At 43.3% G+C, this 23,692-nt stretch overlaps 1 protein-coding gene across 1 annotated transcript; it reads right to left on the bottom strand.

The window, feature by feature from the left end:
* Positions 1-2,153: 2,153 nt before the first annotated feature.
* On the bottom strand, positions 2,154-22,702 carry LOC127104383 (nuclear pore complex protein NUP85-like). The gene is made up of 2 exons (XM_051041568.1): positions 22,283-22,702; positions 2,154-3,014 (listed from the first exon to the last, which is right to left on the bottom strand). Exons 1-2 carry the CDS (start codon positions 22,700-22,702, stop codon positions 2,154-2,156), a joined length of 1,281 nt encoding a protein of 426 aa, XP_050897525.1.
* Positions 22,703-23,692: the final 990 nt, after the last annotated feature.

Below are 23,692 nucleotides of genomic sequence, written 5' to 3'. Positions count from 1 at the left end.
ATGGTTTTTTGAACTAAATTCAAATGCAATAACTATGCATTATTAACAAATGAAATTATAATAAACATAAAAAAAAGATATTAACAAAATACTAAAAGAATAATAATAAAAAAACTAAAGGAAGATAACATCAAATAAAAAGCAAAAAAACTTCACATGAGTATCGAACCCTCTCCACCTAATATTATGCAACTAAACTCTCTCCACTAGGCCACTCTATACTATCTGCTATTGAAATGCTATCATAAATATATGAACTGGGCTAACAGATTTATAACAAAATAAAAACAAAATAAACATTCTTATGTTTTCTTTTTAATATCTCTGTTAAAAAACAAATTAAGCTAAACAAAAAATAAATAATAATAATAAAAGAAAATAAGAACATATACTTTTTTTCTGATTTTTGTGTTAAAAATGAAATAAACTAAAAAATAAAAGAAATAATTAAAAAGAAAAAGAAAATGGAAACAGAAGCTCGTCTCCCTCACTCGAGCTCAAACCTTCAGCATCTCACTCGCATCTTTCCATCTCTCACACGAATCCCTCTCTCGCTCTCAACAAACCCCTCTCAATCACTCTCAACTCTCACAATATTTTCAACAGCAAGCACATGAGAAAGATAAAAAAAGAAAGAAAGAGAAATACTTACAAAGTGTCGTGGTGGTGGTGGCGGTGAAGAACGTATAGACGCCGGCCTCCAGGTAAACGGTTCTAGGTCTTTTTCCTTCCTCAGATTTCCGCCTCTAGCTTTTCTGTGAACAGTGGCCGCTCCTCCAACCTTTAGAAATTAGGGTTTTTTTCTCTTTTGATTTTTTGCCTCTCAGTTTCTGTTGTGCTCTTTTTGAAAAATCCCCCCTTCTCTTACTGATTTCTCTCCTTTTATATTTCTGTGAATTAGGGTTTCAAAGGTGCCTTTGGTAATCCAGAAGAGTAACTCTGCAAGACACTTTTGATGTTCAGAAACTGGATTGACCCCTTTGATGTATGGATTTGAGACAGGTAATCTGAGCATCTGAGCATTCCTCTCTGTTTTTGTTTTAATTCCCATTTGGGAATTTCTGGATTTTGAATTTTACTGCTTTGAGTAATTCTCCACTTTTTACTGCAGTGAATTTTTTTTAGAAAACTCTGTTGATTTGGTTGAGGTTCAATGGCTGAGTTACTTGGAAGTGAAGACACAAGGGAAAACACAACCAACATGGTTGTTAGATGATTAATTTCAAATTTAGTTCTTCAGCTTGAAAGGCAGGAACTGTTGTTACCATAACTTTTCAATGTGGAATGACATTGCACGTGGATCATTACTAGAACGTGTTCGTGAAGGAAGTTCCTTTATTTGGGTTGGGCAAAATGGATGTTTTAACTTTGCCACAGAAGGTTTTTTTTGCAAGACGACCTTGGTGGTAATAGTCATCTATGTATGGATCATTACTATGAGTGACAGCAAGCTGCAATCTAAGAATACTCTCAATTTCATCACTTGTCATATACTTGGAGCGAAACTGTAATGAACTGCTCTCACTCTTCTGGCTACTGGCATTAGAACCCTGATGGGATAAACGATGACTGTGCTTAGCATTTTGAGTTGATTTTGGTCTATGATCATACTTGCTACTGACGGATGAGCTAGAGGAAAGGTGGGGGTTAAATAAATGGGACTGGAATCCTGACAAGTAGCCTGCAGATCGCTGAACAGGATGATGCAGTCTATGCTGTTGGTGTAATTGATTCATCAAATGAGGAGAAACTGATCCAATATGAAGCTGTAATTGTTGCTGCAACATATTACTTAGGAGGTTGGAACGATCTCCTGGATATAACCCTGCTTGGTTGGCCAATTGGTTCTGTACTGTGATTTGAAGAAGATTGTTGAGACCTACCACCAGGGAGAGGATAAGAAGTGAATGAAGATTTTGGCGCCAAAACTGGTTCGCTCGAAAAACGAGGAAGTTCTCGTCTCTTGTCAGGATAAGAAGACGTTCTATACAAGGGCCTTGGTTCTTCTGTGTGTGAAATAGAGGAATGTGGATGTGATGACCATCTCTTTTCATCACCAGTAGTTTCACTATCATAAAAAAAACTGATCAAACCAGTTAGGAACAGGTTCACTAGAGCGATGTTCGAGGTGGTATTGCAGCTGTCTTTGCTGCTCAAGATACGACGACGTTCGGCATAAGGGCTTTGATTCTTGTAGATGGGTGACAGAAGAATGTGGATGTGAGGACCATCCAAGGACCAAATTCTCTGGAAATTTCTGCTAAAACCACCTCTGTATTTTCTGCAAGAATTCCAATCATAAGTCCAGCCAACCTATGGGTACCAGTCGGTGGTTTCAATTGGATGCATTTCTGAGCCAAATTATACATGCTTTCTATTCCGGTCGTAAATGGCCTGATGTATAGAAAATGAGAAATATACAACTCAATCCAGTAACATGAAGTTGTACAGAGACTCTCAGTATTACCCAGCATAACTTGTAGCAAGTTTCTTAAGCCCTCACGAGTTTGTTGATTATCACACTGAATCCAGAATGGACTGCAGTCCAGTTTAGTAATTTGTGACCTCCATTTTTCCCAGGCTTTGATAAAGTCGGGTTTGGATTTAAAACAATCTCCTAAATTTCCAACAGCTGATTCATGACGTAATCGAGGCATTTTGGAAATAAGAACAGCGACTGCCTCCACCAGTCCATTTTCTAACTCACGGTAGCTGAGCTGATCTAATTGGTAAGACCCGTGTAACCGCAGCATTTTCACCACTATATCTAGCCAACCAACTGACAATGCAGATGACATCACTTCCCAATATCTAGGATCATCTTCAATCACCTGTATGTTGACAAGATCATTCTGAAAATCCACAAGCTTGCCATGAATTGTTTCCTGTGTACTGGTAAAGAGGCTATCATAGTCAGCTAACCAATCAACAAGCCTTTCAGGCAGCCATGCTTGAGATTGCTTGTCCACATAAAATACTTCCATCAATTCCCAGGCAGCTTTCAAACATGTTGGCTAGTTTGCGCTACTTCATAGGCAAGATATTGTTGTTTGTGATTTAATGATGGATTGTTGGATGTTATTGCTGCAGGTCCTTGCGAAACCATCAGTTATGATGATGAAGGTGAGGTTGCACCGCGACTTTTCTTCTCCTATTGTACATCTTAGAAGTGGCGGAGGACCTATGCATTCCCACTGCCAAGAGCCTGTTGCCGCCAGCTCCACTGACTTATGTCGGTTATTCGGTTTTGGTTGATTGATGTCGGTTTAATATCTCAGCTCACTGCAGATGGAACGTCGAGGGTTAATGCCGTTGTCCGCGTCGACGGTTGAGCCGCTGCAGAATGGTTTGTTGCAGTTTGGATTCAGAAGCTCGTGCTGGAGTTCACTGCTGCTACGACTCTTCGAATATGTTGTTCTGAACTGCGTCGACTCTATACGGCATGGCTGCGTTGCCGTTTCCTTGGATGCTTGGTTTGTGTTTGGATTGCATTTGCCGTTGGAGTTGGCTTATGTGTTTGCAACATTTGTTGCTTGTTGAGTCTTGGTGAATCCCTATACTGTTAGGATACAACAGAAGCAATTAATCCTTGTTATGAATATTGGTTGACCTGCATTGGTACATCAAAATGGCCATGGGCTGAACGTATGATTGCATGGTTGTAATGGCTTTATGTATGTTTTATGGTTTGAATGTGTAATTTGACTTGGTTTAATGGTTGAATTAGAATGGAATAGGTAAATGAACAAGTAAATGGATATTCAATGGAAAATTATGGGTGAATTTAGGGTTTAATGGATTTGGGTTGACTTTGGTCAAAGTTGACCAAAAAGTCAATTGTTGACCAAAGTCAACAATTGGTCAAAAGTGTCGATTTTTTTTATTTTTCTTGTATGGAATCACATGTACTGGTTTAAACATGGATGAAATAGATTGAAATGGATTAACAAATGGTTTGAAGTCGGTTTCCAACTTGTTTTGCCTTATGACTTGAATGTTTGACTTTGAAAAGAACATGACTGATAATGCACATGAACAAACACCATGACTTTGGACCAAGACCAATCCTCATGTAAAAACCAAAGTAAGGTTAGGCCAAGCACGCTAAACAAACATAAAAAATTCAGGACCAAAATCGGGGTATGACAGTTGCCCCTATTCAAGCGTCTTCAACTAGAGAATATGAAGCAGGATGTTCTTCATATGATCATAGTGGGAGATGGTTAAATACTAAGAAGACCCGGATTTTGATCCTGAATCCCCATGAAACAATACCTGTCAGCATCGTCAAAGAAGCAATCTCAAAAGAAGAATCCGTCTGGTACGGTGAAAATCGGCCTGAGTACCGAAACAGAAAGTTGACCTGGATACCAAAATAAATGGTAACACAGGAATACCCATGGCCTGGACGCCGCACATAGCATCGGAATATGAGAGTATCAATGTTGGTCTGATCACCGGAAATCTGGTCTGAACTCCACTTCGATCTGGAAATCGGAAACTGGCTTGAATGCCAATTCGGTCTGGATACCGGGAACTGGCCTGGACGCCACTTCGGTCTGGATACCGGGAAAACTGGTCTGAACACCACTTCGATCTGGAAATCGGAAACTGGCTTGAATGCCAATTCGGTCTGGATACCGGGAACTGGCCTGGACGCCACTTCGGTCTGGATACCGGGAAAACTGGCCTGAATGCCACTTCGGTCTGGATACCGGGAACTGGCCTGGACGCCACTTCGGTCTGGATACCGGGAAAACTGGTCTGAACACCACAAGTTCTTCGTCCTGACTGTTGAGAACTTCTTTGATCTGAAAATCGGGAAAGACTGGCCTGAATGCCACTTCGGTCTGAATACCGGGAACTCTGGCCTGAATGCCACTTCGGTCTGGACACCGCCTCTGTCTGAACACCAGAAAATTGGCCTGAATGCCATAAGTACATCGACCTGATCGTCGGGAACTTCTTCGACCTGAAAATCGGAGATTGGCCTGAATGCCACTTCGGTCTGGATACCGGAAAATTGGCCTGAATGCCACTTCGGTCTGAATACCGCCTCGGTCTGAATACCGGAAAACTGGTCTGAATACCATAAGTTCTTCGTCCTGATTGTTGAGAACTTCTTCGATCTGAAAATCGGAGATTGGCCTGAATGCCACTTCGGTCTGGATACCGGAAAATTGGCCTGAATGCCACTTCGGTCTGAATACCGCCTCGGTCTGAATACCGGAAAACTGGTCTGAATACCATAAGTTCTTCGTCCTGATTGTTGAGAACTTCTTCGATCTGAAAATCGGAGATTGGCCTGAATGCCATTTCGGTCTGGATACCGCCTCGGTCTGAATACCGGAAAACTGGTCTGAATACCATAAGTTCTTCGTCCTGATTGTTGAGAACTTCTTCGATCTGAAAATCGGAGATTGGCCTGAATGCCACTTCGGTCTGGATACCGGAAAATTCTTCATGTCCATCGGCATCGGCGAAGATAACACAACAATGATACGTGAGCCGGCACGCGTGCCAAAGATGACCAATCAAAAGAGGATAAAGTTGCTGACTTGGAGCAAATACCCAAAAGAAAGGGGAAGACCCACTGGGGATGATACTGCTTGATCAAGGCAAGTATCCAAAGGGGACAAGACTATCAATACCACAAAGAGGGGATTACATCTACCGGTTTGTAGGCAGAAAACCACAGAAAAGTAACCAGTCATCGATAGGATGAGCACACAGGGTTAACTCCACCAAGGGGATGAAAGTGGGATTTTACAGCTACCAGTTAGTAGGTAGAAAACCACAAAGATAGGACTTACAACTACCAATTCGTTGGTAGAAGCCAAAAGTTCCGCTGAGGATGAGATGAATGAGTGCCGATTAGTGAGCAACCATTCATTTATGCCCCAGAGAAGTACAAGAGACAGCGAACAAGAAGCCAATTTAGGATCGATCCAAAAAGGCAAACTGAATCAAGACTCATCCTAATGAGGAAAGAACTCAATAGGGAAAACCCATCCCATTAGGGAGGGAACGGAAGCAACCGCCATCCACGAGGATATAACTCAGTGGGGAGCGCAGAAGGAAATGGTAGACACTTTCTGCTTAAGGGGTAGACTCTACATGGAGAGATCAGACACACCCAATTCTGCTAAGGGAATGGACCCAAGCTTTGCAAGATGCTGCCAACTTCGAGGAGTAACACTGCTGGGGATACCCACTCAACTAAGGAGCCACCTGTTGGGAAAGCACCAACCTCTCAACCATGCTGATGAACCCAATTCTGAAGCCGATCCAATGGCGCGATGCTAAACTCTTTCCAACAAAACAATCTCGGCTGGTCGCCACGGCCTAGGGCTAATGGATATGTTTGCAATGTTGATGCATGAGTTTTTTTCTTGTTTTATACAATGCCCCATGATCATGGAAATGCTATGCACTAACGATGCAATATGCTATGCTTATCTAAATGATGAATGCATAAACACACGTCTCCTCCAGAGACAACACCGGGGAACTCCAGGAACTGTGCTGAGGATCCTATAACCATGTCAACTTCCATCCTGCTGGGGAAAGACAAACCTTGCTGGGGATGCACTCCATCGAACCCGAACTGCTTGGAGATTGCCCTACTAGGGGAGGCAACCCATTCTTATCTCTACTGGGGATGATTTTCTCCAAACCCGATCCGCTTGGGGATAATAAGTCATGAACAAACTTTAGTCTGAGCGCTGGAAACAAACTTCTGGCTTGTCACTTGGAATACCGAGAATGTTTTATGCTTGCATGCGTATGTTTGAATTTTACGATGGCGTAATGCTCCGTGAAAACGGAAATGCTACGCGATTTGGGAGGATGCAATGCAATATGATTCTACATGCAGGGATGCGAAATGCTGGGGAAAATGCCAAGCTGAAGCAAGGAATCCCGTTGGGGAAATGATTATAATCTTCCGGACCCTGCCACTACTGTTGGAGATGCACAGCATAATGAACTATGTGGGGAGATGACCGGCCGCGCGGTGTTCTAGTAATGGCGAGATACCGAGGCTCTGACTGGGGAGAGAACGGCGCTGTAAAACTGTTGTTGGGGGATCAATAATGGTTCTGGCAACCATAATCTACGGGAGATGACTCAGCAGGGGGAGGCAAACACCGATACGGTACCGAGATTATGCTTCCAGGAAAGAGATCATCGATCTGGGATTGAAAACATCGATCTGGCATCGAACTCTGAGGAACAGCTGCTTCTGCTGGAAGCTACAGTCTGGTACTGTCAACTTCGCTGGGGATATACAGTCTGGCACTGTTAACTCTACTAGGGAGTGTATAGTCTGAAACAAACGCTTGGGGGGTACAGTAGTGAGAACCTGCTGGGAATCTTAAGGAAATGCCCCGAGTGTACCTTTACAGCAATTTTAAATGTTCATTGAGCATGTACCTGTAAAGCTCTTATGTTTCATGATGCAATGTTTATCAAAAATTCGGACGTCATTTTTGCAAACAAAACAGTAAAATGAAAATGAACACAGAGATGTACTGAATAACATGATTTTATTGATTGAATGGCCTCTGAATAGGCGTTTACATCAGGCAGCAATCCCTGGAAAGAGGTAATCGCTCAGAAGATAAAAAAACAGAAATTAATCTAATGGCAATGTGAAATGGATTTCTATTGGGTTCCAATTCTGCTATGACCCGCTCGTCTTCAAGATCTTCCAGATGATCAGCCTTCTGAAAAGGTGATTAGATTGTTTTCTTCCTTTTGAAAGTTTCCAGTCATCGACATGAGATGAGATTCAGAACTAACTCAGAACGCAGTCATTCGCTTAATCCCTAACTTTTGCCTGGATCGCCCTTTTCGGGTTTTCAATCCACCGGGATACCCATTTTTGCCTAAGTTGCCTTTTCAGGTTTTCAACTTACCGGGTGTACTATCTTTTCATTTTTAAATCCCTAATTTTTGCCCGAACCTTTTTTCTTTTCTTGGTTCGTCGGGATGCCCATTTTTTACCTGGACTGTTCTTTTTACCGTCCAGCGGGTTTATTTCATGCGAAGTATTTTTTAACTGCGTCTGAGTTTACCGGGGAAGTGAAGTCTTCACCATCCATCGTTGCAAGCATTAAAGCCCCACCATCGAAAACCTTGGTGACGATATACGGTCCCTCATAGTTAGGAGTCCACTTGCCCCTGTGATCTGTCTGAGGAGGAAGGATCCTTTTCAACACTAAATCTCCAACTTGGAAACATCGAGGACGCACTTTCTGGTCAAAGGCTCTCTTCATCCGACTCTGATACAACTGCCCATGACAAATGGCTGCCATTCGCTTCTCTTCGATAAGACTCAACTCATTGAACCTTGTCCGAATCCATTCAGCTTCATCTAACTTGACATCCAACAGGACTCTTAGAGAAGGAATCTCCACTTCAACAGGTAGGACCGCTTCCATACCATACACCAGGGAGTAAGGGGTTGCCCCGGTCGATGTACGTACTGAAGTACGGTACCCATGCAAGGCGAAGGGTAGCATCTCATGCCAGTCTCTGTACGTAACGACCATCTTCTGCACAATCTTCTTTATGTTCTTGTTTGCCGCTTCAACAGCACCGTTCATCTTAGGGCGGTAAGGGGAAGAATTGTGATGCTGAATGTTGAAGTTCTGGCACAACTCCTTCATCATTTTGTTATTGAGATTGGAACCATTATCAGTAATGATTCTTTCGGGAATCCCATAGCGACAAATGATTTCCTTCTTGATGAAGCGGGCAACCACATGTCTGGTGACATTCGCGAATGATGCTGCTTCGACCCACTTGGTGAAATAGTCGATGGCGACAAGGATGAAGCGATGCCCATTGGAAGCAGTCGGCTTAATCTTTCCAATCATGTCAATGCCCCACATTGCAAACGGCCACGGCGAAGACATTACATTCAGAGGATTCGGCGGTACATGCACCTTATCAGCATAAATCTGGCATTTATGGCACTTCCGAGCATACTTGAAACAATCTGATTCCATGGTCATCCAATAATAACCCGCTCTCAACAACTTCTTAGCCATTGCATGTCCGCCGGCATGAGTACCGAAGGAACCTTCATGAACTTCCTGCATTAACATGTCCGCCTCGTGTCTGTCCACGCATCTGAGCAAAACCATGTCGAAGTTCCTCTTATACAGCACATCGTCTTTGTTCAAGAAGAAACTGCCTGCCAATCTTCTCAAAGTCTTTCTGTCATTGTTGGATGCCCCTGCAGGGTACTCTTGATTCTTCAGAAAGCATTTGATGTCGTGATACCAGGGCTTATCATCAACTACCAGTTCAGCAGCAAACACATACGCGGCCCTGTCAAGGCGCATAACATCAATCCTAGGAGCATGGTTCCACCGAACCACCTTAATCATGGAGGATAAAGTAGCAAGAGCATCTGCCATCTGGTTCTCATCACGAGGTATATGATACAGCTTTACTGTTGTGAAGAAAGTCAACAGTCTTCTCGTGTAATCTCTGTAGGGGACCAGAGTGGGCTGGAGAGTATTCCAATCACCATTCACTTGATTAATCACCAGAGCTGAATCTCCGAAGATGTCCAGAGTCTTGATTCTCAAATCAATGGCTTGCTCAATACCCAAGATACAGGCCTCGTACTCAGCTTCATTATTGGTGCACTCGAAAGTCAGACGAGCGGTGAAAGGCATGTGGGCACCTTTCGGAGTTGTAATGACAGCACCAATTCCACTTCCTCTGGCATTGACGGCCCCATCAAACGTTAAAGTCCACTTTTCATCTGGATCAGGTCCCTCCCCAACAACTGGCTCTTCACAGTCTTTCATTTTGAGGAACATGATATCTTCATCTGGAAAATCAAACTTCATCGGCTCGTAATCTTCAATCGGTTGTTGAGCAAGATAGTCTGACAGAATACTCCCTTTGATGGCTTTCTGGGATGTATACTGGATGTCGTACTCTGTCAGTACCATTTGCCAACGAGCAACTCTTCCGGTGAGAGCTGGCTTCTCGAATATATACTTGACTGGATCCATTTTGGAGATCAGTAAAGTTGTGTGAGTCAGCATGTATTGTCTCAATCGCTTAGCAGCCCATGCAAGTGCACAACATGTCTTTTCAAGCATTGAGTATCTCGACTCGCAGTCTGTGAATTTTTTACTCAGGTAGTAGATGGCATGCTCTTTTCTACCTGTCTCGTCGTGTTGACCGAGAACACAACCCATAGAATTGTCAAGTACTGTCAAGTACATAATCAGCGGTCTCGCTGGGACTGGAGGCATAAGGATAGGAGGATTCTGCAAATACTCTTTTATCTTTTCAAAAGCCCTTTGACAATCGTCGTTCCACCTGATAGCCTGATCTTTCCTCAGCAATTTGAAAATTGGCTCACACGTGGCTGTTAGGTGAGAGATGAACCTTGCAATGTAGTTCAACCTCCCTAAGAAACCACGGACTTGTTTCTCTGTTCTTGGCTCAGGCATTTCCTGTATCGCTTTCACTTTGTCAGGATCCACCTCAATCCCTTTTCCACTAACAATAAAACCCAATAGCTTTCCAGATCTCACCCCGAAAGTGCACTTGTTCGGATTAAGCCTCAGCTTGAATTTCCTTAAACGCTCGAACAGCTTCTGCAGATTCACTAGATGTTCTTCTTCTGTCTGAGATTTGGCAATCATATCGTCCACATAAACCTCGATTTCATGATGAATCATATCATGGAACAGAGTCACCATTGCTCGTTGATATGTTGCCCCAGCATTTTTCAGACCAAACGGCATCACCTTGTAGCAGAAGGTGCCCCATGGGGTTATGAAAGTTGTCTTCTCCATGTCTTCTGGTGCCATCTTGATTTGGTTATAACCAGAAAAGCCATCCATGAAGGAGAATACCGAGAACTGAGCTGTGTTATCCACCAAAACGTCGATGTGAGGTAATGGGAAATCATCTTTAGGGCTAGCTCTGTTCAGATCCCGGTAGTCGACACACATCCGTACCTTTCCATCCTTCTTAGGTACTGGAACAATATTTGCGACCCATGGCGGATAATTGGTAACCGCTAGGAACCCTGCATCCAACTGTTTCTGCACTTCTTCCTTTATCTTGACAGCCATCTCTGGTCTTGTTCTTCTGAGCTTCTGCTTGACCGGAGGACAACCTTCTTTGAGAGGCAAGCGGTGTACCACAATGTCTGTGTCAAGCCCTGGCATATCCTGATAAGACCAAGCGAAAACGTCGACATACTCTTGCAACAGTTCAATCAACCCCTTCTTCACATCATCTTCCAAAGCAGCCCCTATCTTGATTTCTTTCTTGACGTCCTCGGTGCCAAGATTAATCACTTCAGTAGACTCTTAATGCGGTTGAATAACCCTTTCCTCCTGTTTTAACAGCCTGACAAGTTCTTCAGGGAGTTCGCAGTCTTCATCACCCTCTTCTTCAGCTTGGAAGATTGGATTTTCGAAGTCGAAGCGAGCCATAGCAGAACTGTTATCAATAGGATCCGGTGATGTGCATCTGCATGAGTGATGGTATGTGCTAGTGAGTGAAAACTAAACAAAACATTGCCATTTTTTTTTGAAATTTTGAAAACTGTAAAAATAGAAAAACAGTGAACAAGATTTTGAATGCAAAAAGACGTCCTTCATTTATGATAATCAATGCAAGTGTCACATAGATGAGCCCTACAATGAGTCATTACGCCCTGGGCGGAACGTAAGACTTGGACATGCATGAATAAACAAAGAAAAATTACTCCTCTAGAAGAGTGACTTGGACAATTTCCTCGGAAGACCAATTGTTGATGACTTCACCCGGGATCCTCGGACGCACCCAGTTGTCGATGTCGCAATCACTATCCCCATCTTCATCGTTGATCGCAGAGATCTGGCCATATTGGATGACGCCAGCACTGGAGAAAGTAATCGGCCCCTGACGAGTCTGAAGTGCTGAAGTTGTAGAAGTTAGCGCTGGTTGATACCCAATCCCGAACTTGTCGTCTTTCATTGGTAACTCCAACAGACGTCCCCAACCGGGAGCAACACCTGAATCCACCAAGGCTTGCGCCTGCTTGAAAGATGAGATAGGGGCGCCTGCTCTAACCTCTTCTACCGGAGCTGCATCCTTGATCTGAATTGACTCGAAGGCCTGACAGAGAGTCTCATGAATTTCACCTTCTACCTCTACGTACTTGAATGTAGCCAGGTTACTGACCAGGATGTCCTCCTCACCACAGACAGTGATAATTCGTCCGTTGACCGGGAATTTAATTTTCTGATGCAGTGTTGAAGAGACTGCCCCAGCATTGTGAATCCAAGGACGACCCAGCAGGCAACTATACGAGGGACTGATATCCATCACATAGAAAACGGTGTTGAAGGTTTGTGATCCAATCTGAATTGGCAATTCTACCTCTCCAAACACCGACCTCTTAGAACCATCGAAGGCTCTCACCATGAGATCGGAAGGTTTCAAGATCAAACCTTCTACTTCCAACCTTGACAGGGCTCTCTTGGGTAGCACATTGAGAGAGGAACCTGTATCCACCAGAACATGAGATAACACGGTGTCTTTGCATTCCATTGAGATATGCAAAGCCTTGTTATGGTTGCGTCCAGCTGGTGTTAAGTCAGAATCAGTAAAGCCCAGCCCATTGCTCGCATGAACATTTGCAATGATCCCTTCTAGTTGGTTTACTGAGATCTCCTGAGGCACATATGCAGCATTAAGGACCTTCAGAAGTGCCTCCCTGTGTGCCTCTGAACACAACAGGAGTGAGAGAATGGATATCTTAGACGGCGTCTGAATCAACTGATCGACTACCTTGTAATCGCTTTTCTTTATGATTCTCAGAAGCTCGTCCACATCCTTCGCAAAAGTGGGCTCAGAGCCGGCTTGGGGTGCAGAGGTACCCTCATTTACAACTTGCTTGCCCTTGGCTTTCGCCGCAGCATCAACATTATCATCTTGGGTAACCGGTGGTGAGAACAGTCTGCCACTCCTGGTGAATCGCCCGATTCCACCAACATTATCCACTGCGGGACCTTCAACTTCGAGTTCAGACTTTCGACCCTCTTCTACCTTCAAAGGTCGTTCCACCCCATGATCGTGTGTGTATACACTCCCCCCATAATGCCATGGAATGGCCCTTTCACTTGTGAAAGGTAAAGGACCAGGGGTTGTGATTGTCATGGCGGCCGGTCGCACTGGTGGCACTGTTTGTGCTTCTGGCACACTGATCTGATTAGTCGGGTAAAAGATGGTGATAGTAGCGACATCAAAGTCATACTCGGGAACCTCATTCATTGAAACAAAAACATCCGGAATACCGGAATTAAGTTCAGTTACATCAAAATCAGGCACATTGTTTGGTATATCATCAACAACATTTGGAAAATTAAATACATCAATGGGAAATACACAATCAGCAGGAACACCATCTGTGAATTCTTCAACAACGTCTTCAAATACCTCTTCAACTAACCCTTCAGCAAATTCTTTGACAGACGAGTCTTCAACTTGGAGGGTACCATTGTCAAGCAAAACCTGGATACCCTGTTGCAGTTTCAAGTAACCCTTCCCCTGCGTAGCGCAATCCAAACAATCTTTCCCACAACCGGGGAAAACATCGGCCTTCAGCAAGCATTCCTTAATTTCCCACAACGGGGTCTTCAACTTCAACACATCCTTAACAGACTTGGCTTCTTCTTCCAGCATATTAACGTTCGCACCACCATGCTGTGGCATGGGATTGTTGACAACATTAGGAGCCGGTGCAAGGCTGATAGCCTTTGAATCAATAAGGTCCTGAACTACGTGCTTAAAAGCTTTGCAGTTCTCAATATTGTGGCCAGGTGCCCCAGAGTGGAAGCTACACCTAGCGTTGGCATCGTAACCCACCGGAAGTCTACCAACAGGAGGGGCCAGAGTGCGTAGCTGCACCAGTTGTAGCTGTTGAAGATTGGCAAGCAGTTGAGCGCACGACATTGGAAGAGTGTCGAAACGCCGATCCATCATCCTCTGCCTCTGTTGATAGGTGGGTCTGTTACCTGGTTGTTGTTGTTGTTGATACTGAGCCGGTTGACGTTGTGGTTGCGGTGGTCGGTATTGATTCTGTTGATGTTGTGGTTGCTGTTGTTGTAGTGGTGCTGCAGCCGGAATGGTCACAGCCGCAACATACGGTTGCTGACGATAGTTTTGAAAATTATTCCTCCTGTTTTGATATGAAGATGCAGAATTCACACCCCCTTCCCTCTGCTTCTGTCCTCCCATAAATGGCTTCTTTACTCCTGATGAAGATCCACCTCCATTGTAGCTCTTGTAGGTCTTCAGGTAATTCTCTACCCTCTCTCCCGTAGAGACCACATCAGCAAAGTTAGAGGCATTGCACCCCACCAGACGCTCAAGGTAAGGTCCAGGCAACGTATTCATGAACATGTTGGCCATCTCCTTTTCCAACATGGGAGGTTGAACACGGGAAGTTGTCTCCCTCCAGCGTTGAGCGTATTCCCTGAAGCACTCATTGCTTTTAAGAGACAGGTTCTGGAGTTGAGTTCTGTCTGGGGCCATGTCTGCATTATACTGGTATTGCTTCACAAAAGCCTCCGCCAAATCCCTCCAGCAACGGATATGGGCCCTATCCAATCTCATGTACCATTCCAGGGATGCCCCAGCTAGGCTGTCCTGGAAGAAATACATGAGTAGCTTCTCGTCATCAGAGTACGCAACCATCTTCCGGAAGTAGGCTTGCACGTGGGTCTTCGGGCAAGAGCTACCATTGTACTTGTCAAAGATTGGGACTTTGAACTTTGGTGGGACCCTCACGCCTGGGACCAATCCCAAGTCAGAAACATCTACCCCCAGGGGGTTTTGTCCTTCTACCGCCTTCAGCCTCTCCTCTAATCTCCTGAACATGGGATCCATGCCATGGCCCATGCCAAAGTCTTCCGGCAGCAAGAACTGATCATCTTGATCATCGTGGATGGGTTGTTGATCAGGATTGTTGTGTGGGATCGGGATAGGCCCCGGTCCATTAACCTCTGCATTTGGAGGATCAGTCACGACCTCTGGTTGAGTAGTTGCGGGATTTCTTTGTATCATTTGTCTAATCTCTTGTTGTCCCTGCGCTACTCCCTGGACCACGTCCATGAACTGGTTCATGCGGACCCTCATCTCTGCGAGCTCTGCTTGTAGATTCTCCATTGCTCTTTGTTGGTTTCTGCGGGTACCGTACCGGTGAACTCCTGAATCGGCTATCCTGCTGATGGAACACCAAATAATATGAGAACACCGCGGCGACACCTGTTATGCAAGAATATGCAAAAATGAAATGTTAATGCAATGACATGTTTATCACTTCAAAAAGGTATTCTACCCCCTTGATTCCAATCTCACGAGAAAATCGAGCCATAGATAAACTTCGGAGATCAAGATGCAATAGAGAGAAGGTCTTCATATAGATAAAATCAAAGAGAATGGCCTTAGCCGATAGTACATCAAAAGAGGATTTCCACAACAAGCCTGTGGATCATCATTACACAGCAATAAAGCAAAAGTAAAGGGGGGAACAAGAATCAGGACTCAGCCTCCTGTGTACAAACCATAAGGACTGCTCCTCACTTCAGCCAGTAATGCTATCGTGTCGGGATGATCTGGAGATTCTGTCAAACGCCGGATAAGTAGATTCCTCTTGTGAATGACTCCATCCATCTCGTTGATGTGCTCTCTGTAGTAATTCCCATCATCCTCTCCGAACACCTCTTCAAGTCTGGATTTCTTCAAACCTGCCAACACCTTAAGTTCTTCAATCTGTCCTCGAGCCTCATTGAGTTGATCGGTGATGTAACCATTGGTAGAACGAGCGCACAGAAGCTCATGGTTCTTCTCTTTCAACAAAGCCTTCAATTTCTCCATCTGACCAGTCAGTTCAGTCACCATCTCCTCCTCCTTTGCCTTCCGAGAAGTTGAAAATGCTTCCCATCGCTCTTGCCACCCAGCTAATTTACCATGAGCATCCATTAATTGTTGCTTGACTCGCTTCAACTCAGAACTGGATGATCCCAAGGCCTTGTCTGTCTTCCTGAAGAAGTCCACCTCCACAGCTAATTTCCTTTCTGCTTCCCCTTGCAATCTGACGGCTTCCCCCTTCTGATATTCTGCCTCATGGAATTGATGCATATAGTCTTGCAATTTCACACTTAACTCCGAGTTTTCAATTTGAAGCTCCTCCATGGCTTTCTTCAATTTGTCATACTCCTCTCGGCTCACTACTGTTGACTGCGCAGGAGTCGGTGGATACAAAGGTTCTTCAATAGGAAACGGCAGACCAAACTCTTCAACTCTTCCTTGAAGCCACTCTTCATACTGAGGATAAGTCCTACAATCTCCTTTTCCAAGCACAGTTCTTCCTCTCTTGATCACTTTGAGCCAGGCCTCAGCTGCCTTACGGGATACGGTCAAATCAGGCGAAGAATGGAAAAACAGAGATTCTTCCACATCCTTTTCCAAAGGCGGAGTTCTTAAAGCATATCCAAACTGTCTAACTGCTAGAGAAGGATTATAGTTGATTCCTCCTCTTCTTCCTATCAACGGTACATTTGGGAAATTCCCACAACTGTGAATAATATCTGCCCGAAGCAAACTCCTGTCAGACCACCAAGCAATATCTTCAGCCCTCAACCCCATCAATCTCTTCGACCAACTCAATGAGTCCTCGACATCAACGAACGCTCCTGATTTGGGTAGGTGAGAACTGAACCACTTATAAAACAAAGGCGCACAGCAATTCAACAATCCTCCTTTTCTATTCTCATTCCTGTGATGCACCGAATGAAAGAAATCTCCCAACAAGGTCGGCACTGGATTTCCCAACACGAAGAGGCGTATTGCATCTATGTCCACAAATTTTGCAACATTAGGGAACAGGACAATCCCATACACACAAAGAGCCAGCACAGCATTGAAACCCCTCTGGTCACCATCTTCCAGTTTCTTCTTTGCTTCTCCCAGTAAGAAACTCAGATGAAAACCATTAACTTCTCCCTTCTGACTCATATTAGCCTTCAAGACTGATTCCCTCAAATATGTGGCTGAAGCAACCATGCTGAGATCGGGCAGACACTCCGAGCTGTAGAATAACAACTGTGACTTGATGGGAACTCTAAGAAAACTGGCAATCTCCTCCAAAGTAGGGACCAAAACATAATCCAGGAATGTGAAGCACCTCAATGGAGGGTCATAGAACTGCAGCAGTGTGAAGAGAGCATCGTGTTGATCTTTGGAGAGAACCGTGACGAAGCTTAGAATCAAACCGTAATCTTTCCGGAATCCTTCTAGAGAATCGTGATCCATTGACTTCATCAGTTGTTGAATAGGCTCCAAATAAACCACTGGAAACCTGTAGGCGACGAGTCTCTTTCTGCCAACATCCATCTTAAGAGAACCAGAAAAACCCCGACCGGAATCAAGAAGAAGATGTAAACCCCCTAGAAATGGATAAACATGTGTTAAATGATATGAATGCAAAATGATGTGATGCAATGCAGTGACATGGAAACCAAGATTGCTGTATCCGCTTGAACATCTGTCGGGTTGCACTGTCTGAAGAGAAACCCACTGAGGAATATAATACAAGACCAAAACTCTGCTCCAGAAAACCGGGTTGGTTGGAGGTTAAGGTTTCCTGAATTTAGCCCGCCCCTCACTGGTAGGTTCTAAGAACAGAAGTTTGTCAGCTTCAGCCCTTCAGTCGAGAATAATACGTTTACCACTGAAGGTTTGGCATTATTACGGGATAAAAACCTCTGCTGACTCCCCTCAACAGGACATCCTAAAGCAAGTTCCCAGTCTCGGGGTCCTCGGATTGATCAGCGAGAATGCGCCCACCAGAGCTAACATAATCACGTCTCGGAGGAGAGGCCTCGACTGAGTTCTCGGAAAATGGTCACCAGAGTCGACAATTTCTAGAGGAACATCATGTCGTTACGGAACATCCGTAGGACATAATATATCCAAGAGAAACCTCGTCTGGGTGTGGTTCTTCACGAACGACTTAACGTAGCAACATGCCACGCAAGCCTCATGAACATCCACTCTAAAGTCTGTGTGTACACTCAAGCCTGGGTAATGGGCTTACCTCTCATAGAACACCCCACCCCAATAAACAGATAAACAGCAGCAGATACAACTAACATATGTACATGAATGCAATAAGGTAAAGCAGGTAAATGCTGAAAATAAATAACTGTACAAAAGAATAAACACCCAACAAACAAGAAACCTACAAAAGCTAGGAGGGACTCGCTTAGGGAAACCGGATCCCCAGCAGAGTCGCCAGCTGTCGCAGCCTGAAAAATACAGTGTGCGAAAAAAACAACCGGCGAGAAAAGAAATGACAGAAGAGTCGCCACCGTGCGTTATTTATCCCAAAGGAGGGAAAGGAAACGCTCAAAGTAAACCTGAAGAGAGGAAAGGAAAAGACAAGGTCTCGCAACCAAATCTTGGGTTCGGGAGTCGATTATGCGAAGGGAAGGTATTAGCACCCCTACGCATCCGTAGTACTCTACGGGATCCACTCTTGTTTGTTCTTGTCTAAAGGGTGTATGTTTATCTAATGTACTATTTACTAAAAGAAATGGGTCAAAGAAAATGACTCGCACGGATGTCGCATCCACTGCATACGTATCTCATCTGAATATGAGAATCAGAGTCTTCGTAGCTCGGCTACCTATGGGTGAAAGAGATGTGTGCTCGCTAAGACATCGCGTCTTATGCCTACGTATCTCATCTGGAATGAGAATCAGAGCAAAAACGTAGTTCAGCTAACTACGGGAAATAAGGGTCTCGATTGCAACTAGGGCAAGAGAAAAGGAAAGTCTCGATCGCAACGAGGGAGAGAGAAATGATCGCAACAAGGGCGAAAGCAAACAAGGATTAGTTGTTAGTCGCTAGTCAAACTCGGCAAGACATCGCATCTTGTGCCTACGTATCTCATCTGAACATGAGAATCAGAGTTGCCGTAGTTCGGCTACATAGGGATTGCCATCTGAACATGGCACCTACACACAAAAAGGTGGCAAACATAGAGCCCGACTGCCAATCACTGGACTTACATCAGCATCCGAACCAAAACACACACAAAAGGGCAAACATGGAGCCCGACTGCCAATCACTGGACTTACATCAGCATCCGAACCCAACAAACCCACACTGGAACCCGAATGCCACTCGATGGACTTACATCAACTTCCAAGCACACAACAAGAACAACAAACAACAGATTGCCAAGGAGTCGGGAACTCGAGCCTAGCAATTGTCAAACAAACACACACAAAAAAGGAAAAAAGGTGCCCGGAGTGGTCTCGCACGACCACCTGCCTACATACCTCGTCTGGAACAAGGATCAGGGCGATGTAGTTCCCCTACATAGGGGGTTGCCATCTGAACATGGACTTAGAAAAGGAGGACACCAGTTGTGTCAAAAGAGAGTGGGCAATGTATTCACATCCTAGCAGTAGGTGTCGCAGCTCGCTGAATCGAGTCTTAGGCAGTTACCTCTTTGCAATAGAACGGACTACATGCCACAAGATCGGGGACGCTCGAAAAGGTCTAGAAGAAATGGGGAAGCTCTGCCCTAGAGTTGTCATGCAATGTGTACTTAAGTGTTTAGGATTTACAAATGGGGATATCTACCTAATGTTAGCATGCAAAAGGATATGGGAATCCTACCTATGTTATCATACAAAGGGTTCTACCTAATGGGTGCTACCTAATCGGATCGAGAATCGACGAATGGAGCAAGGAGAAGTGTCAGGGATAAAGGTAGATGGCGATGCATGAAGCAATCGACTTACAAGGTTGATGGCGATGCATAAAGCAATCGACTTAAAAGGTTGATGGCGATGCATAAAGCAATCGACTTACAAAAGGGTGGATGAATACGTGCTGGTTCTGTTAGGTTTTGAAAAATGATTACTCGACGTTGGATCGAGGTTTTGATCTTGTTTTGAAATGGTTATCGAATGTTCATTTTAGTTCTTGTATTAACAGATGAATAAAGAATGAAAGAATATTATACATTTCATGGGAGAGGGATACATTTGTTATGAATGGGGGTTGTCATGGCAATCAAACAATATAAATACATGCCTCATACACCATACAAGTAGGCCACAGTTAATCAAACAATTAAGATATAAACAAGTATATAATCGAATCAAACGATCGAAGAATGAAATAATGAAGCATTAAACAATGTATGAGTGTAAGTGCAAAGGAACCGGCTCATTGTAAGAAAGCCCAAGAGTAAGCTATGTGAGGTCGACGGCGATGCTTAAAAAGCAATTGACTTACAAGGGTGATGGCGATGCATAAAGCAATCGACTTAAAAGGTTGATGGCGATGCATAAAGCAATCGACTTACAAAAGGGTGGATGAATACGTGCTGGTTCTGTTAGGTTTTGAAAAATGATTACTCGACGTTGGATCGAGGTTTTGATCTTGTTTTGAAATGGTTATCGAATGTTCATTTTAGTTCTTGTATTAACAGATGAATAAAGAATGAAAGAATATTATACATTTCATGGGAGAGGGATACATTTGTTATGAATGGGGGTTGTCATGGCAATCAAACAATATAAATACATGCCTCATACACCATACAAGTAGGCCACAGTTAATCAAACAATTAAGATATAAACAAGTATATAATCGAATCAAACGATCGAAGAATGAAATAATGAAGCATTAAACAATGTATGAGTGTAAGTGCAAAGGAACCGGCTCATTGTAAGAAAGCCCAAGAGTAAGCTATGTGAGGTCGACGGCGATGCTTAAAAAGCAATTGACTTACAAGGGTGTAGAAAAAAAAAAGGGGCTCGATATTAAATCGAGAAAGTATGGCTTTTATAGTTTGAAAAAATGGTTTTTTGAACTAAATTCAAATGCAATAACTATGCATTATTAACAAATGAAATTATAATAAACATAAAAAAAAGATATTAACAAAATACTAAAAGAATAATAAAAAAAAACTAAAGGAAGATAACATCAAATAAAAAGCAAAAAAACTTCACATGAGTATCGAACCCTCTCCACCTAATATTATGCAACTAAACTCTCTCCACTAGGCCACTCAATACTATCTGCTATTGAAATGCTATCATAAATATATGAACTGGGCTAACAGATTTATAACAAAATAAAAACAAAATAAACATTCTTATGTTTTCTTTTTAATATCTCTGTTAAAAAACAAATTAAGCTAAACAAAAAATAAATAATAATAATAAAAGAAAATAAGAACATATACTTTTTTTCTGATTTTTGTGTTAAAAATGAAATAAACTAAAAAATAAAAGAAATAATTAAAAAGAAAAAGAAAATGGAAACAGAAGCTCGTCTCCCTCACTCGAGCTCAAACCTTCAGCATCTCACTCGCATCTTTCCATCTCTCACACGAATCCCTCTCTCGCTCTCAACAAACCCCTCTCAATCACTCTCAACTCTCACAATATTTTCAACAGCAAGCACATGAGAAAGATAAAAAAAGAAAGAAAGAGAAATACTTACAAAGTGTCGTGGTGGTGGTGGCGGTGAAGAACGTATAGACGCCGGCCTCCAGGTAAACGGTTCTAGGTCTTTTTCCTTCCTCAGATTTCCGCCTCTAGCTTTTCTGTGAACAGTGGCCGCTCCTCCAACCTTTAGAAATTAGGGTTTTTTTCTCTTTTGATTTTTTGCCTCTCAGTTTCTGTTGTGCTCTTTTTGAAAAATCCCCCCTTCTCTTACTGATTTCTCTCCTTTTATATTTCTGTGAATTAGGGTTTCAAAGGTGCCTTTGGTAATCCAGAAGAGTAACTCTGCAAGACACTTTTGATGTTCAGAAACTGGATTGACCCCTTTGATGTATGGATTTGAGACAGGTAATCTGAGCATCTGAGCATTCCTCTCTGTTTTTGTTTTAATTCCCATTTGGGAATTTCTGGATTTTGAATTTTACTGCTTTGAGTAATTCTCCACTTTTTACTGCAGTGAATTTTTTTTAGAAAACTCTGTTGATTTGGTTGAGGTTCAATGGCTGAGTTACTTGGAAGTGAAGACACAAGGGAAAACACAACCAACATGGTTGTTAGATGATTAATTTCAAATTTAGTTCTTCAGCTTGAAAGGCAGGAACTGTTGTTACCATAACTTTTCAATGTGGAATGACATTGCACGTGGATCATTACTAGAACGTGTTCGTGAAGGAAGTTCCTTTATTTGGGTTGGGCAAAATGGATGTTTTAACTTTGCCACAGAAGGTTTTTTTTGCAAGACGACCTTGGTGGTAATAGTCATCTATGTATGGATCATTACTATGAGTGACAGCAAGCTGCAATCTAAGAATACTCTCAATTTCATCACTTGTCATATACTTGGAGCGAAACTGTAATGAACTGCTCTCACTCTTCTGGCTACTGGCATTAGAACCCTGATGGGATAAACGATGACTGTGCTTAGCATTTTGAGTTGATTTTGGTCTATGATCATACTTGCTACTGACGGATGAGCTAGAGGAAAGGTGGGGGTTAAATAAATGGGACTGGAATCCTGACAAGTAGCCTGCAGATCGCTGAACAGGATGATGCAGTCTATGCTGTTGGTGTAATTGATTCATCAAATGAGGAGAAACTGATCCAATATGAAGCTGTAATTGTTGCTGCAACATATTACTTAGGAGGTTGGAACGATCTCCTGGATATAACCCTGCTTGGTTGGCCAATTGGTTCTGTACTGTGATTTGAAGAAGATTGTTGAGACCTACCACCAGGGAGAGGATAAGAAGTGAATGAAGATTTTGGCGCCAAAACTGGTTCGCTCGAAAAACGAGGAAGTTCTCGTCTCTTGTCAGGATAAGAAGACGTTCTATACAAGGGCCTTGGTTCTTCTGTGTGTGAAATAGAGGAATGTGGATGTGATGACCATCTCTTTTCATCACCAGTAGTTTCACTATCATAAAAAAAACTGATCAAACCAGTTAGGAACAGGTTCACTAGAGCGATGTTCGAGGTGGTATTGCAGCTGTCTTTGCTGCTCAAGATACGACGACGTTCGGCATAAGGGCTTTGATTCTTGTAGATGGGTGACAGAAGAATGTGGATGTGAGGACCATCCAAGGACCAAATTCTCTGGAAATTTCTGCTAAAACCACCTCTGTATTTTCTGCAAGAATTCCAATCATAAGTCCAGCCAACCTATGGGTACCAGTCGGTGGTTTCAATTGGATGCATTTCTGAGCCAAATTATACATGCTTTCTATTCCGGTCGTAAATGGCCTGATGTATAGAAAATGAGAAATATACAACTCAATCCAGTAACATGAAGTTGTACAGAGACTCTCAGTATTACCCAGCATAACTTGTAGCAAGTTTCTTAAGCCCTCACGAGTTTGTTGATTATCACACTGAATCCAGAATGGACTGCAGTCCAGTTTAGTAATTTGTGACCTCCATTTTTCCCAGGCTTTGATAAAGTCGGGTTTGGATTTAAAACAATCTCCTAAATTTCCAACAGCTGATTCATGACGTAATCGAGGCATTTTGGAAATAAGAACAGCGACTGCCTCCACCAGTCCACTGCAGATGGAACGTCGAGGGTTAATGCCGTTGTCCGCGTCGACGGTTGTGCCGCTGCAGAATGGTTTGTTGCAGTTTGGATT

This window comes from Lathyrus oleraceus, chromosome 7 (assembly GCF_024323335.1).
Source record: "Lathyrus oleraceus cultivar Zhongwan6 chromosome 7, CAAS_Psat_ZW6_1.0, whole genome shotgun sequence".
Taxonomy (NCBI): Eukaryota; Viridiplantae; Streptophyta; class Magnoliopsida; order Fabales; family Fabaceae; genus Lathyrus; species Lathyrus oleraceus.
The sequence above is the reverse complement of the archived record's forward strand: the minus strand, read 5'-3'. Positions and strand labels throughout refer to the sequence as shown.